Below are 17,091 nucleotides of genomic sequence, written 5' to 3'. Positions count from 1 at the left end.
CAGCAGCACTTTGAATCCAGCAGCTTCTGCTGGATACGGGCGGTGGGTGGGACGAGCGGCGCGGAAGCCAGGGGCTGTGGCAGCTTGCCCCCCCATCGCCCGTATCCAGCAGAAGCGGCGGGATTCAAAGGGATTCAAGGCTAACTTCTGCGCTTGGCTTGAGGACTCAGCTCGGAAGCTGCACGGGTGTTTTAAAAGGTCTCCGCCGGCATGGGGGGCTTCCTACCACCTCCCGAACCCCCAACTCGGGTTTGGGGGGGTGCTAAGAAGCCCCCCATGCCGGCGGAGACCTTTTAAAACACCCGTGCAGCTTCCGAGCTGAGTCCTCAATCTTCGGCTCCTCGCTAGTGCTGCGGAAGTAAAAACACCATCTGCACATGCGCAGATGATGTTTGTACTTCCGCAGCGCTACTTCGCGAAAACCCGCTCGTTGCGGGGGTTCCTGGAACGGAACCCTCGCAACGAGCGGGGGATCACTGTATACACAGTCCTTGTACTTCATTTAGATGCTATTCTTAAATATTTTATCTATGAACATTATATATACAGTAGTACCTCTAGATACGAGCTGCTCCACATGCGAGTATTTCAAGTTACAAGCTGCGACGTGAGCAAAATTTCTGTTCGACACCCGAGCTCAAATTCAGGATATGAGCTGAGCGTCCACTAGGTGGCGCAAGAATTCCATTTTTTCCAGTTATCTCCACGCGAAAAGCCAAATAAATCTAAATGCATTTGTTCGAGATAGGAGATGATCGACATACGAGGTCAGCTCTGGCACGAATTAAACTCGTATGTCGAGGTACCACTGTATATATATTCTCTCATGAACTCTAACATTAAGAGAATCTGTCTGCTCCCTATGATGCAGATTCATCAACAGTCAGCATACGAAAAAATAGAATTCTCCCTTCCAACTGCCAAAACCGACTGTATGCCACTATGCAAATTAGCCCTCATGTAACATTCTATTCCCTTTTTCCCATCCTGTATGCTAACATACCCCTGCTGAAATAATTTATATATTTTTTCAAACTAAAACAATATAAATTCATTTCTTATTTCATTTGCATGGGAAAACATTTTCATTTTTTTTCTTTACTGCTAACAAATCCATCAAGTTTCTATGTCTTTCATTTGATAATGGCTTTGTAAATATATCAGCTAGCATATTTTCTGTTCGCATATATTCTAAGACAATTTCTTTCTTAAACACCATATCTTTCACTTGAAGATAACGAATATCAATGTGCTTAGTTCTATTTTTAACCCTTCTTTTTGATTATATCCCAATGCTACTAGCCTAGTTTATACCTCATTATGCTGCTTTCTCCATTATTTTTGGCATTAAACACCCACTTGCAACCAATCGGTTTCTTTTCTTCTGGTAGCGTTACCAATTTCCAAGTTTAATTTTTTTCAATGAATCAATTTCTTCTGAAGCTGCCTTTTCCCATCTACTTGTCTCTTCATTTGGCATTTTATCTACTTCTTCCCAATTTTGTGCCTCTTTTACTAACTTTACTCTAGCCTTATTCACCTTTTTAACTTCAGCTACTTCCTGTTTTTTCTTTTCTAACTACAGTATTTTCTTTCTCATTATTTTTATTTCTCAACCACACATGTTCTCTCCCTATGTCTTCAAATATTATACTTCTAGACATTACTACACTATCTTCTATATAAATTCTCTATGCATGGCTATTCTCATCATATGTTATGAAAATTATTCCTTTCTTGCCCCTTGAATCTAATTTTCCTCTGATCTGATTTGGAACATGAACATATGCTATACATCCAAACACCCTAGTATAGCTCAGATTTGGCTTTATTTCATACAGAACTTCATATGGAGACTTTCTAAGATAGGAGTGATAAATTCTATTTTGTATGTAATTTAAACACCTGAGCCCTTCAGCTCAAAATTTCCTTTCTAATTTGGCATCCAAAAGTACTGCTCTGACTCCAGCACATAATGTCTGAAGCTTCCTTTCAATAATTCCCCATTCTTCTGAGGTATATATTGGAGTGCGTCTATGACTTATGCCTTGTGACATTAAATAATTTTCAAAATTTATATTTGAATTCACTACCATTGTCACTTAATATTGTAGTGATTGTATTTCCAAATTTCCTCTTTGACCACATAACAAAGAATTTGAACCATTTTAGTACCTCTGACTTACTCTCCATTGGATATGCGTTGGTGGCGCAGTGGTTAGTGTGCAATACTGCAAGCTGCTTCTGCTGGCTGTAGTTCACCAGTTCAAATCTCACCACCGGCTCAAGGTTGACTCAGCCTTCCATCCTTCCGAGGTGGGTAAAATGAGGACCCAGATTGTTGGGGGCGATATGCTGAGTCTGTAAACTGCTTAGAGAGAGCTGGAAAGCACTGATATTGATATAAGTGATATTGATATATACAAAGAAATATCTGGAGAAATCATTGATAATGATTAAAAATAAACACTTTTGCAAGATACTGGTCCGCGCATGTAAATGTGTATAAGTTCCATTACTCTTTTTGACCTTGCATTATTTCTGATAGAAACTGTTTTTCTCTTTGCTTTTTCAGTGTTACAGCAGTTACACGCTACATAGTTTCAAATTTTTGTACTTTTAAATTATATTCATTTTTTCCATTTATCATCTTATTCAAATACCCAAAATTCACACGGCTTAACCTACGATGCCATTTATCTATGCAAATTGGAACTTTATATTTTTCTTCACTTAAATTTTGCAAACATCCTTTTTGCCCTTTCCAAATTCTCCTTCCCGTCAATTACATATAAAGACCCTTCCATCTTACCTGTTACACAAACTTTGCCCTTGTGCATTATCTTACATATATTGTTTTCAAATAATACAGAAAAACCATCCTTATTTAGTCTAGACACAGTCAATAAATTGCTACTGATTTTTGGAACTCACATAACATTGTTCCACACATTGTTGTCTTGATCTTCTGGATGTTTCAGTGCTGATATCTTCGCCTTTCCGACCCCTGATATTCTTATTTCCTGTCCATCAGTTATCTCGACCCATCCATATGACTCTTCTTGCTTTGTAACCTGCAAAAAAATATTTTTATTATACAGTAGTACCTTATGATACGAACCCCTCATGATACGAACACTTCGAGATACGAACCCGAGGTTCAGAAAAAAATTGCCTCTTTTTACGAACTTTTTTCACCTTACGAACCCACCGGAGATCGCAAAATGGCACTCCGCCCCCACCCCCACCCCTTTGCCGTCCCTGTCTCCCTGAGCAAAGCACTGGGGAGGGAGGCAAGGGTCCCTCTGCTTCTCCCCAGCGCTAAAAAGAAAAGTTGCCAGCGCTGCCGCTTTAAGGAATCGTGAGCCTCCCGTTCTCTCTCCCCCCCGCCCCTTCGCCGTTTCTGTCTCCCTGAGCAAAGCACTGGGGAGGGAGGCAAGGGTCTTTCTGTTTCTCCCCAATGCTAAAAAGAAAAGTTGCCAGCGCTGCCCCTTTAAGGAATCGTGAGCCTCCCGTTCTCTCTCCCCCCGCCCCTTCGCCGTTTCTGTCTCCCTGAGCAAAGCACTGGGGAGGGAGGCAAGGGTCCTTCTGCTTCTCCCCAATGCTAAAAAGAAAAGTTGCCAGCGCTGCCCCTTTAAGGAATCGTGAGCCTCCCGTTCTCTCTCCCCCCCGCCCCTTCGCCGTTTCTGTCTCCCTGAGCAAAGCACTGGGGAGGGAGGCAAGGGTCCTTCTGCTTCTCCCCAGTGCTAAAAAGAAAAGTTGCCAGCGCTGCCCCTTTAAGGAATCCTGAGCCTTGCCTTAGAACGGAATAGAAACAGTTTGATCTTCGGCAGCTGGGCTGCCTCTCCTTTGCAATGATAGCTGAAGCTGCCTAGGTGAAAGTCCCGTCCTCCCCCCCAAGGGCGAAGAGGACTCAGAACGGTTTCTCTTAGATGGGCTGCTCAGGATTAGAGGGAGGAGAAGCAGCAGCCGGATTAGGACTCCGGATCGTTACTTCAATTGGGCGCCACTTCCTTGTCCAGGGAGAAAAGGGGGAGCATGTGACTGTCCCCACGGGCTCCAGAGGACGCTAAGGAAGGGGGCATCTAGTCAAGGGAGCCTTGTCTGAAGCTGAAGTGCCGGGATTCTCCTTTGCCGTCAGCGAAAACTTCTCCCCCTCCCCACGCATAATGCTTGCACGAATTATTCGCTTTCCCATTGATTCCTATGGGATACATTGTTTCATCTTACGAACTTTTCACCTTACGAACTTCGTCCTGGAACCAATTATGTTCGTATCATGAGGTATTACTGTAACTTATATGATTTGATGCCCCTGAGTCAACCACCCAGTGTTGTATTTCATCCTCCTCTGCATCATTTTCTCTGTACATCATCATCTTCTCAGGTTTCTTTTCTTCTATATCTTTGGAAGTTTTCTTTATTCTTGGTACTCTTGTTTCTGTGAACATTGTCCAATAAGATGTTTGTCACACCCACATCTGAAGCATCTTTTCTTCTTCACCTTTAATGCTTTATCCACATTACTTTCAGCTAATCTGCTGCTTCCACTACCACCACCACCCCTGATGTTTTAGTTCTTTTATTGTACAGTGGTACCTCATAATACAAACCCCTCGTCTTACGAACAACCCGAGATACGAACCTGGGGTTCAGAAATTTTTTGCCTCTACTTACGAACTTGTTTCTTCTTACGAACCCGCCACTGCCGAGAAGCCCCGCCGCCCGGCTGTCACCTTTTAAAACAGCCGGGGGGGCTTCTCGGTGGCCTCCCGAACGCCGAACCCGGAAGTTCGGGTTTGGCGTTCGGTGTTCGGGAGGCCGCCGAGAAGCCCCCCAGCTGTTTCAAAAGGTGACAGCCGGGCGGCGGCGGGTTTTTTTGCGGGTTTTTTTTTTTGTTGTTGCACGGATTAATTGACTTTACATTGTTTCCTATGGGAAACAATATTTCATCTCACGAACTTTTTGTCTTACGAACCTCTCCCGGGAACCAATTAGGTTCGTAAGACGAGGTATTACTGTATTCTTGTATAAATTTCCTTGTCACATTTTTTACACTTATCTGTTTATTTGGTAAGTTTTCAAGAATACTGACTATTGTTGAGTAGTTATTTCCCACTGAACTTAGCATCACTGCAACTTGCTCCTCTTTATCTACCTGTGCATTATTTTTTCTCAGCTCACACACAGACTTCAATTTTGTCTAGGTAATTTATCATGCTTTTACTTTGTTTTATCTTCATTTGATACAACATTCTCCTCAGAAACAGCCTCTTGCTTACTGACGGCCTGGCATATAAGTTTTCAAGTGTTTTCCAAATTAATTTAGCTGTTGGTATATCTTAGAAACATAGAAACATAGAAGACTGACGGCAGAAAAAGACCCCATGGTCCATCTAGTCTGCCCTTTTACTATTTCCTGTATTTTATCTTACAATGGATATATGTTTATCCCAGGCATGTTTAAATTCGGTTACTGTGGATTTACCAACCACGTCTGCTGGAAGTTTGTTCCAAGGATCTACTACTCTTTCAGTAAAATAATACTTTCTCATGTTGCCTTTGATCTTTCCCCCAACTAACTTCAGATTGTGTCCCTTGTTCTTGTGTTCACTTTCCTGTTAAAAACACTTCCCTCCTGAACCCTATTTAACCCTTTAACATATTTAAATGTTTCGATCATGTCCCCCCTTTTCCTTCTGTCTTCCAGACTATACAGATTGAGTTCATTAAGTCTTTCCTGATACGTTTTATACTTCAGACCTTCCACCATTCTTGTAGCCCGTCTTTGGACCCGTTCAATTTTGTCAATATCTTTTTGTAGGTGAGGTCTCTTGAATTCTAAACAACATTGAATCTTGTATATTTATAACCAACAATTTAGTTTCGGTGTTTTATCTATTGTGGAAGCCTTCTGGCTTCACATTCTTGTTGATCTTGCTCAATAAGATACCATAAGCCTTCAGACTCCAATAGTAACTTCATTCGTGTACAGTGTTTCCCAACCTTTTTTGAGCCGCGGCACATTATTTACATTTACAAAATCCTGGGGAACATTGAGGGGGGGGGGCTAAAAAGTTTGGACAAAACCCCCCTCTCTTCCTCCCTTTCGCCCTATTTCTCTCTCCCTCCCTCTTTCTTTCCCTCTCTCTTTCTTCCTTCCTTCCTTCCTCTCTTTTTTGCTCCTTCTCTCTCCCTCCTTCCCTCCCTCTTTCTCTCTTGCTTTCTCTCTCTCTTTCTCTCTCTCTTGCTTTCCTTTTCTCTTTCTCTCTTGCTTTCTTTCTCTCTCTCTCTTGCTTTCTTTCTCTCTCTTTCTCTGTCTCTCTTGCTTTCTCTCTCTCTCTTGCTTTCCTTTTCTTTCTCTTTTGCTTTCTTTTTCTCTCTCTTTTGCTTTTTTTCTCTTTCTTTCTCTCTCTCTCTTCCTCTCTCTGTCTTTCTCTTTCTTGCTTTCTTTCTCTCTCTCACACACTCTTTCTCTTTTTCTCTCCCTTGCTTTCTCTCTCTCTCTTTCTTTCTCTCTTTCTCTCTTGCTTTCCTTCTCTCTTTCGCTTTCTCTCTTGCTTTCTTTCTCTCTCTCTCTTCCTCTCTTTCTCTATTTCTTGCTTTCTCTCTCTCTTGCTTTCTCCCTCTTTCTCTCTCTCTTGCTTTTCTTCTCTCTCTCTTGCTTTCTTTTTCTCTCTCTCTCTTCCTCTCTTTCTTGCTTTCCTTCTCTCTCTTTCTCTCTTGCTCTCTCCTCCTTTTTCTCTTTTTCTTTCTCTCTCATGCATCACGCCGGCAACAGAGAGAAAGAGAGAGAGCGCGCAGAGAGAGAGTGGAGGGCGGCTTGCCGGTCCGCGGCCCCCTGGATCAGCGTCCCCACATGGCCCCACCGCAGACTCCGCTGTCACCTTCGCCTCCGCCTAAGAGGCAGCAGCCACATTCACCCCTTCACCCTCCGAGGTGTCCATGGCGCTCAGCGCCCTGCCACGTGCCACCTCCGCCTCCCGGCAGCGCGCCAGACTTCTACCTGAGGAACGGGTGGTGGGGCGCCATGAAGGGCGGCATTTGAAGGCCACCACGGCACCGTTGTTGTCATCACAGCGCAAAGCCACGCAGTCCCGGATTGCTCGCTTCTGGGGCCAACAAGCCAGCTGCCTGGGAAAGCAGCGTGCTTTTCAAACGCAGCGCTTTCCTGGGCAGCCGACTTTGCTGGCCAGAGAAGGGAGCGATTCAGGACTGCGTGGCTTTGTGCCACTTCAAAAATTTCTGCCGGGGGGGTGTTTCCTAATGGCTGTGCGGGCACACAGTGGCCGGCGCCCTCCCACCAGGCCCCAAAAGCTCACTTGCCGTCACCACCAGGGAAGCTCCAGCCAGGCCGGGCTCGCGGCACACTGATTGGGAAACACTGTTATACACCATGAACTATAGTTTTCTCCATTCAATTTGCTGATTAGTGACTTTTGTATCATATCCCCAGACATTTTGATAAATCTTAGAGAGCGATTTGCACTTTTAATACTGTGCCTTTAAATTTTCTCATCACACTGCCAACTGTCACAGAAATTCCGGCTACTGCAGTTAACACCACCAACTGCCACAGCCTTCCACTTGTCTTTTCCACAAAATTTTTCTTCTTCTTTTTCTTATTAAACTTTAATGAAGCACAACAAATTATAATGGGTATTTTCTGGACCTGTAACCCATTACAGCAGAACTATACTTCTCAAGTACAGTGGAACCCCGACATAAGAGCTGCTCTACTTAAGAGCAACTCGAGATAAGAGCTGGGAGGGGAGAGATATTTTTGTTCTACTTACAAGCCCAAATTCGAGATACAAGCGCCAAGGAGCTGTCTCCTGAAGCCAAACGCTAACTTCCGCGTTCGGCTTCAGGAGACAGCTGCGAAGCGGCGCGCGTGTTTTAAAAGGTTGCAGCCGGCCTGGGGGGCTCGGGGGGGTGCTTGCAGCTTTCTTTCTTGCTCTTTTTCTTTCTCTCTTTTACCTTCCCTTCCTCTATTTCTTCTTTTCTTTCTCCTTCCCACCTTCTTCCCTCCCTCCCTCCCTTCACTCATTCCTCTCTTACTCTCCCCTTTCATAAGTTTCCTTGCTTCCTTCCTCTGTTCCTGTCCCTTCCCCCTTTCTTTCTTTCTTTCTTTCTTTCTTTCTTTCTTTCTTTCTTTCTTTCTTTCTTGCTCTTTTTCTTTCTCTCTTTTACCTTCCCTTCCTCTATTTCTTCTTTTCTTTCTCCTTCCCACCTTCTTCCCTCCCTCCCTCCCTTCACTCATTCCTCTCTTACTCTCCCCTTTCATAAGTTTCCTTGCTTCCTTCCACTGTTCCTGTCCCTTCCCTCTTTCCTTCCTTCCTTCCCACCCTCCGTCCATTCATTCACCCATTCCTCTCTTGATCGCTTAAAGCCGGTCCCTGGTGCAAAAAGGGTTGGGGACCTCTGTCCTACAGGATTGGGTGGCAGAGAAGTTGAACATATGTAAATTTAAAAGTTTAAGAAAGTTTACAAGTTAAGTGAAAGAAACTTCATTATTCATTTATATGTACATGTACATTTCTTCATTAAAAACATGTCTTTCTGCATAATTTAGACTAACTTTGTGAGTTTTTTGAGGGCTGGAACCAATTAAAATTATTTACATTAATTCCTATGGGGAAAAGTCGTTCGAGATAAGAGCTGCTCGACTTAAGAGCCCAGGTCCGGAACGAATTAAACTCGTATCTCGAGGTACCACTGTAATAACATATATACACAGTCCTTGTACTTCATTTAGATCCTACCCTAATCTTAAATATTTATTATTATTATTATTATTATTATTATTATTATTATTATTATTATTATTATGTAGATTTGTATGCCGCCCCTCTCCGTAGGCTCACAACAATAACAAAGACACTGTAAGAACAAATCTAATCATTTAAAAAACACTAAAAACCCCATTATTAAAACCAAGCATACACAATATATATCTATGAACATTATATATATCTATGAACATTATATATATATATATATATATATTCTCTCATGAACTCTAACATTAAGAGAATCCATATGCTCTCTATGATGCAGATTCACCAACAGTCAACATACGAAAAAATAGAATTATCTCTTCCAACTGCCAAAACCAACTGTATGCCAGTATGCAAATTTGCCCTCATGTAACATTCTATTCCCCTTTTTCCATGCTGTATGCTAACACAACCCCTCCCCTCCCCTCACACATGCGCACAGGCCCTTGGGCCATTTTTCACCGTCCCTAGGCTTCAGTAGGCTTTCCTGAAAAATGATAGAAAAGAAGGCCGAAAATCAGCTGGCCAGTACACATGTGCGCTGGAGCTGACATAGAGTAATGCTTCGCATGTCCTCAGATATGGCTCTGCCTGCCACCTGTGGTACGTGTGCCATAGGTTTTCCATCAATGGGCTAGCCTTTTGGAAGGGATATTTTATATTCATTCCGCTGGACCCTGACCAGATAGGAATCTGACAACAGCCATTAAAATATTAAACGACATATTCTTGCACAAGAACATGCATGTCAGTCACAAAGGCCAAAGAATGTATAAAAGCCTACCTACTCTCAACCCCTTTTATTAACTAGCCCAGAAACATGCTGCTCTAATTGTGGTTTCTGGTTACAATTATATATTTAAATATTAAGTTTATATTTAAAAATTATATATTAAAAATAAATAGAGACCTCCTTTTCAAGATGCAGCCTGCCTCCAGTTCATTTCAACAGCATCCTTCTCCCAGTTTGGAACAGGACCAGATTTTTCTTCCAGCAGCTCTTTAAAATCTTTCTTCTTCTGCTTGTTAATAAAGTCAGTCTCTTAGTTTGACAGGCAGGATATCCATCTATGTAATAAGCTTTTCTGCATAAATTGTTGGCATGTTTGAAAAGGCATGTTTGGTTTTCTTGAAAGTGCAAAATCATATACCAATGTAATTAAAGACGCAGAAATATCATTGGTCTATGAGTTTTATATATTTAAAGTCTCCGCAACATTTACATCTGCTATATATTATTGTGCCTTCTCTGAAAATTTTAATATATCTCCCTTGGTTTTAAGCATCCTGAATTTCCCCCAACATTGAATTCAACAAAATGAAAAAATAGCCATTGTAAATAAAACATTCAGTAGACATACGTACATAGTAGAGTTAAAATGCTGCTACCAATTTTAACAATGAGAATCAGTGTTCCTTTATATTTATTTATAAATATGTCAGGCAGTATGAGCTTTTAATTTTATAGGGAAAATAAGGAAAATTATAATACTTGCCTATGTTTATTTAATATCATTTCAGAAAAATCTTTGGGATACTATTAAAAGAAGACCCCCTGCGCAGCAATTACGAAAAAGAGTGCCAGTCGTTAAAAGTATAAATAAAACATTTCAGGTGTCTGAAAAAACAGAGAAAAACAGAAGCCCTCTTCAGTCTTGTGAGAATCTGGAAGTGAATTCAAACAGAATTTCACCTAATGGAAATTCCTTAATCATTTCAGAACATAACCTATCTCTTTCCCCTATTAATCCCGTCAGTCAGAAGAACCAACATGTCTTTTATACTCCCCTATCAACTACATATTCTGTTCCAGAAGCACCAGCCTGTCATAAGTTATTAAATAATGTAACAGAAACCCCTACTGTTACAACTCTATGTGCTAATGTTTTGGGGGGGAAAGTATGCCAATATAATATTAACTCAGCAGAAATAAATGCAAAATCAGTCGGTACACCAGAACAATTGAATATGTCTTTGAATCGTAGGAAAATTTTAAGTCCTGATTCTTTTATAAACAATAGTTATGAAGTGACAGAAGATGCAGCAATTGCAATGCCTATTCTTTCACCTGATCAGTTTTTAAAAGAAAATCAAATGGTTGTTCAACCAATCTCAGAATGTAAAACTGTGTCCTTTTCTTCAGATGTGAAATCATGTATGTCAACAGCAAAAGTTTCAAAACAGAAAGAAAAGGTACAAGTTGCTTTTTTTATGGAACCTCAGCTTTCCACCAAAACTCCCAACAATATAAATGAAAAAAATCCTACAACACTTTGCTATAAGAAGATTAAACAAAATGTCAAATCCAAGACAAGTGATCAAGCTTGCTGCCTTCAGAGCAAAATAAAGCCTTTGCTTTCTAGTACTGCTACCAAAACTAAGCCCAATCCTGAAGGAAAAGAAGCAAAGATGTTAAAACTAAAATCTAAAAAAAGTCTTTCTAATGCAATAGAGCATTGTACGGACATTATCCCTAAAAATCTGGACATATTGCCAAGACTTCCAGTTATAGAAAGTGTTTCAAATGAAACTAAATGTATCAAAGATAAATCCGGATTCATTTATTTGGAATCGTCTCATAATCGTAAAAGAAAAAGTGGAGAATATTTGGAAGATGTTAATGGAAAAGAAGAATATGCAGAAAATTTAGGAAGAAAAAGAACTCTGGTATCCAATGACGGAAATGGAAGCAAGAATGCTTTGAAATTAGCAGTTTCCAAATCTCAGATTGGAGATAAGCAAAAGAAGAGATTTGGTAATGTAAAAAAAAAAAAGCATTTAATTTTCAATTGTTATTCTGTTAGAAAAAATAATATTTTATGAAACTTAAGAGTGAACCAATCTTTTGTTCTCATTCTCTCTTGTGATTACAAAGTGATAGAATAGTTTACTTATATTAATTCTTGATCTTTTGCTTCAATTTCATGTTTAGAATGTTAGAAATTTATTTTTTTCAGGTTCCTCATCAAAAAAATATAAGAATTTTAAAAGGACAAAAAATATTGTTCCAGTTGCACAGTCTCATCTGACTTTTGTGAAGCCTTTAAAAGCAGGTAAACATAAATTCCTGGCATTTTGCACTTTGAAAGAAAGGGTTGCCTACACCCTGCCTAGTCATTTTATCATGGGGTGTAGTCTGCTAAAATTTTCCTTACTCTGATAAATGTTCACTTATTTACACTATCAACACAATTATTAGGCAATCTGTATTTTTGAGGATTAATTTTATCATTGAACAACTACAGTGCTCTTGGTCAATCCAAAATGTTAATAAACCTCAAACTTGAATATTAAAAAAGTAAAAGTGAGATTATGGATTTCTTAGGAAAATAACTATGTGTGCACAATTATTGGGTAGTTTATAATGTGCAAAATTATGCAATTAAATGAAAATTTCCCCATCTCATTTATTTTCATCTGTTAAAGTGAGAATAATAAACAACTCAAGATTTACAAAAGCATTTTTGACAGTTCAAACAAATAACAGTGACCAATATAGCCACCCTTCATTTCAATAACAGTCATCCATTCATGGAGCCATACATTTATGGAGTCTGTCAGTTTCTGTTGAAAATCAATTTTGTGTGAAGCAGCAACCAGTCTCCCAGACACTGTTCAGACGGGTGTACTGTTTTCTTTCACCACAAATATCCCCTTTAGGAAGGGCCCGCAAGTTCTCAATAGAGTTTAGGTCAGGTGAGGGAGGGGAACATGTCATATTTCTTCATCTTTACAGCCCTTTTCTGGCTAGCCATGCAGTGGCGTACTTCGATGCATGCGATGAAGCATTATCCCAGATAAAAATCATGGCTTTCTTGAAAGATGCAGACTTTGTCCTTTACTGCTGCTTGAAGAAAGTGTCTTCTAACAACAACAACTACTACTACTACTACTACTACTACTACTACTACTACTACTATTATTATTATTATTATTAATTAGATTTGTATGCCGCCCCTCTCCGTAGACTCGGGACAGCTCACAACAGTGATAAAAGAATATACAATGACAAATCGAATATTAAAAGTCTAAAATAACAAATCTAACATTAAAAGTCTAAAAGCCCCATTATTTACAAATCATACACACAAACATACCATACATAAAACTACATAGGCAAGGAGAGATATCTCAGTTCCCCCATGCCTGACGGCAGAGGGAGTTTTAAGGAGTTTACGAAAGGCAAGGAGGGTGGGGGCAATCCTAATCTCTGAGGGGAGCTCGTTCCAGAAGGTTGGGGCTGCCAAAGAGAAGGCTCTTCCCCTGGGTCCCGCCAGCCGACATTGTTTAGTCGACGGGACCTGGAGAAGGCCAACTCTGTGGGACCTAACCAGCCGCTGGGATTCGTGTGGCAGAAGGCGGTCTCGCAGATATTCTGGTCTGGTGCTATGAAGGGCTTTATAGGTCATAACCAACACTTTGAATTGTGACCGGAAACTGATCGGAAACCAATGCAGACTGCGGAGTGTTGGTGTAACATGGGCATACCTAGGGAAGCCCATGATTGCTCTCGCAGCTGCATTATGCACGACCTGAAGTTTCCAAACACTCTTCAAAGATAGCCCCATGTAGAGAGCGTTACAGTAGTAGAACCTCAAGGTGATGAGGGCATGAGTGACTGTGAGCAGTGACCCCCGGTCCAAGTAGGGCCGCAACTGGTGCACCAGGCGAACCTGGGCAAACGCCCCCCTCGCCACCTACTAGTAGTAGGTTTGGTGCTCATCCTCTGAACTCCATGAATGATATGGCAGAGTTCAAAAAATTATTGTGTAGTGATTTAGGCCCACAAAGTGGCAGAGTGAAGGCTGATAGGTGAACTCCTAAAGATGCTATTTTCAATCCAAAATGGATAATTCCTGCTTATAAACATATATATTCATGAGTGTAGTGTACAACCTGATGAGTTCCATATGTTGAACTATTGGTTGCATACACAGATTGAACAAGAAAGCAAAGAATAATAAAAAAGGAATAATTTAACCAGAATTCACCTCAAGCTTGAAAGTTTTTTGAGAATAATGGAGAATTATGTGAAATCTTAAAACACTTGTTTCATTACAGTTGTTCATCTGTTCCATTATCTCATTTTTTGTAGTACAAAACATTAGAAAGAGACACTTCACAATCTTATTTAGCATAAGCAAGTCAATATTTTTCAGTGTTGAAGCAGTCATGTGATTTGAAAAGCTTGTGCTGCTCCTTTAAAAGCTTGTCCCCGCAACTATTTGCATTACATTTTTGATTGTAGCCAAAAGGCCAAGAAGCAATCTGTGCATACAGACCTGCCTCACTTTATTGGTAGTTACAATTGTTGTTTCTGAATGCATATTCATATTCAAATAACCAGAACAACCTTCAAAGCAGTCACACTAAATAAAAGAGCCAGTTAAGTGCACGTTTTATGTATGGTATGCTTGTGTTTTATGGTTTTAAATGACGGGTTTTTAGATACTTTGTTAAAAATATTAGATTTGTTACATTGCACATTGTTGTTATGTGCCGCCCCGAGTCTGTGGAGAGGGGCGGCATACAAATCTAATAAATTATTATTATTATTCATTTATTATAAGGGTTCATGTATTTCAAGAAAATCCTATTTCCAATCCTTTGCCCAGCATTTCCTAGTGTTCGTTTACAGTTATAAATGGAGCTTTGATATATTCTCATTAGGTAATATTCCTAGGCATCCAATGCCTTTTGCAGCAAAGAATATGTTTTACGATGAGCAGTGGAAAGAAAAACAACAACGAGGTTTTACATGGTGGTTGAATTTTGTACTTACTCCTGATGATTTTACTCTGAAAACAGACGTTTCACAAGGTAAAGTTAATCAATGGCATCTTAATTTTTCAAGGATTAAGAGTTATTACAAAATATAAGAACTGTTGCGCGTTCCAGAAATTAGCTGTGTGTATATGCATTAAAATGTTTCATTATGATTTTTTCATGCATCTACACATTTATTACAATCAGCTAGAAATATAGTTGTGTTGGACCTGATACTATTATCTAAAGTCAGCCTAGCAATCAGATTAAAAGGTCTTTTCTTTTGATTGCTAGACTTGCTTAGGATTTGGTGTCACTTGTACTCAGCAAGTTTTAGCCATCTGGCCATCCTTCTGCTGTGGCCCGCCAGCAGCCCATGGAGCTGATAGCGGATCCTGTTTAGGAGGAGATCGGCTTCGTGATAGACCAGCGGCCTGTACAGCTGGCATCGGAGTTGGACAGTGAAGAGGATGGTGAGAACTTGATGCCAGAGGCAGAGGTTCAGCCAGGGTCTTCGAAACTTCCAGCACCTCATGGCAGATGCAAGAACCCGCAGCTGCCAAGAGACAGGAATGGTTACTCCAGAGGAGGTCTCTTCAGGAGTAAAACTGGGGTTAATTGGCCACTCCCCTAGTTTACTTAAGAACAGTAGAGGCAGCTAAAACTCAGCAGAAAACAACAATTTAGGCTCGTCTATCTTTTGTGATTGTCTTGTGAAAATCTACTCTTTCTGCCTTGAATAGCTTATCAAGCAAGACTCCCGGGCATTTTGCCAAAGTACAAAAAATTATTTATTTTGTGATATTTATATGCCGCCCAATTCCAGACGGATTCTGGGTGGCTCACAATAACAATAACCACAACTAAAAAACAGCAAACAGCATAAAATACATAACTAATCCAAAAAACAATGCATAGACTCAGTCATTCCTAGTCCCAGAATTGCCGAAAAAGCCAGTTTTTCCAGAAGATTGGTGGGATGGGGATAGCACGGATCTCTGGAAGCAGTTGATTCCACAGGGTCAGAGCTGCCACAGAGAAGGCCCTTCCCTGCAGCCCCACCAGCCGATATTGTTTGGTGGACGGGACCTGGAGAAGGCCAGCCCTATGGGCCCTTGTTGGCCATTAAGAGGTATGAGGCAGAAGGTGGTCCTGTAAGTAAGTACCTGGCAATCTCGGGTGCAGAGATCCTGTGATGACTAAGAGTTTTCCGGACTATAATTGCCACTCTTCCACTGCTTCCCTGGTATCACGGCTGGTGCAGTACCTGAAACTCGTCTGGGCACATCTCCAAGAGGAGAACACCCCTCTCAGGGCCCAGCCAGGTCTCAGTTATGCATGCCAGGTCTGCCTCCTCCAGGAGTATGTCCCGGACCAGACGGGCCTTGCTGATTACAGACCTGACGTTCAGCAGCAGCAGGCTGAGACCAGGGCTCTGACATGCCTTGCCACCATCTATACAAGTTAAGACTGTCTGAACTTACACCATCTGCTTATGAAGATTAACTAGCAATTTATAAATAATAAATTAGCAGCTGACGTTTTGCAAGAAAGGATCACTTTTTGATTTCTGTGTGTGTCTCCATTGCTAAGCCAATCATTAGTGGTTTATTGATTAAGTTTGTTCAAATGGTGTGTTTTGATATGGTCGTAATTGGAGGCAGAACACCTAATGACAACTCAAATTATTTTTAAGATGAGATAGTGTATGTTTTACATGCATACAACCATTTTCTCTTTATTAGTTAATACAGCATGTCTCATCCTGGGAACAGAGACTTATAAAACCAGTGTTCCTAAAGCACCAACAAAAGAAGAAGCATCATTAAGAGCATATACGACTCGATGCAAATTAAACAAACTTCGTAGGTCATCTTTCCGTTTGTTTACTTGTGATGAAATGATGAAAGCAATAAAGAGGCTGGAGATTGAAATTGAAGCAAAACGTTTGCTAGTTCGAAAAGACAGACATCTGTGGAAGGATATTGGTAAGAATATAGTTGTGTTTTAGAGCAGGGGTCCCCCAATCCCTGGACCATGAACTGGCACCCATCCACGGCATGCCAACCAAACTGCAAGCAAGTGAAGCTCCATCCACGGGATGCAAGAAAAATCTTCATGGAACTGCTCCCTGGTGTCCAAAAGGTTGCGGGCTGCTGGTTTTTTGTTGGTTTTTTGTTGGGAGGGTGGGTGTTGGCTTAAGAAAATTGATAAATAAATTGACTGTGTCTGCTACTAATGTGTTCAATATCTTTCTGTAACATTCAGAAATGCTTTCACTACATAATACTTTTGTGTCTTTCTTTCAGGAGAACGACAGAAAATCCTCAGCTGGCTGTTATGTTACAATCCACTGTGGTTGCGCATCGGCCTGGAAGTGAGTTTGTACTTTGTAATGATTATTCTGTAAGCAGCATGTTATTTTGTAGAGTAATCTTTATTGTGTTACAAGAAACTGTTCAAGGTCAGGTACATGACCTTGATTCTTTAAATGTAAAATTCTTCTGCTTGAGAACATAATGTTTATATGAATAGGTATCATATA

At 40.8% G+C, this 17,091-nt stretch overlaps 1 protein-coding gene across 2 annotated transcripts in view; it reads left to right on the top strand.

The window, feature by feature from the left end:
* The window catches only part of LOC139155875 (abnormal spindle-like microcephaly-associated protein homolog), a 44,881-nt gene that overhangs the window by 8,432 nt on the left and 19,358 nt on the right, over positions 1–17,091 (top strand). For both annotated transcript variants that reach the window (XM_070731216.1, XM_070731217.1), the window contains exons 3-7: positions 10,302–11,535; positions 11,738–11,833; positions 14,451–14,600; positions 16,292–16,534; positions 16,856–16,923. In XM_070731216.1, coding sequence (XP_070587317.1) covers positions 10,302–11,535; positions 11,738–11,833; positions 14,451–14,600; positions 16,292–16,534; positions 16,856–16,923 — 1,791 coding nt within the window. The remainder of the gene's footprint in view (positions 1–10,301; positions 11,536–11,737; positions 11,834–14,450; positions 14,601–16,291; positions 16,535–16,855; positions 16,924–17,091) is intronic.

Source organism: Erythrolamprus reginae, unplaced genomic scaffold, assembly GCF_031021105.1.
Source record: "Erythrolamprus reginae isolate rEryReg1 unplaced genomic scaffold, rEryReg1.hap1 H_8, whole genome shotgun sequence".
Lineage (NCBI taxonomy): Eukaryota > Metazoa > Chordata > Lepidosauria > Squamata > Dipsadidae > Erythrolamprus > Erythrolamprus reginae.
This window is presented reverse-complemented; position numbering and strand designations above follow the sequence as displayed.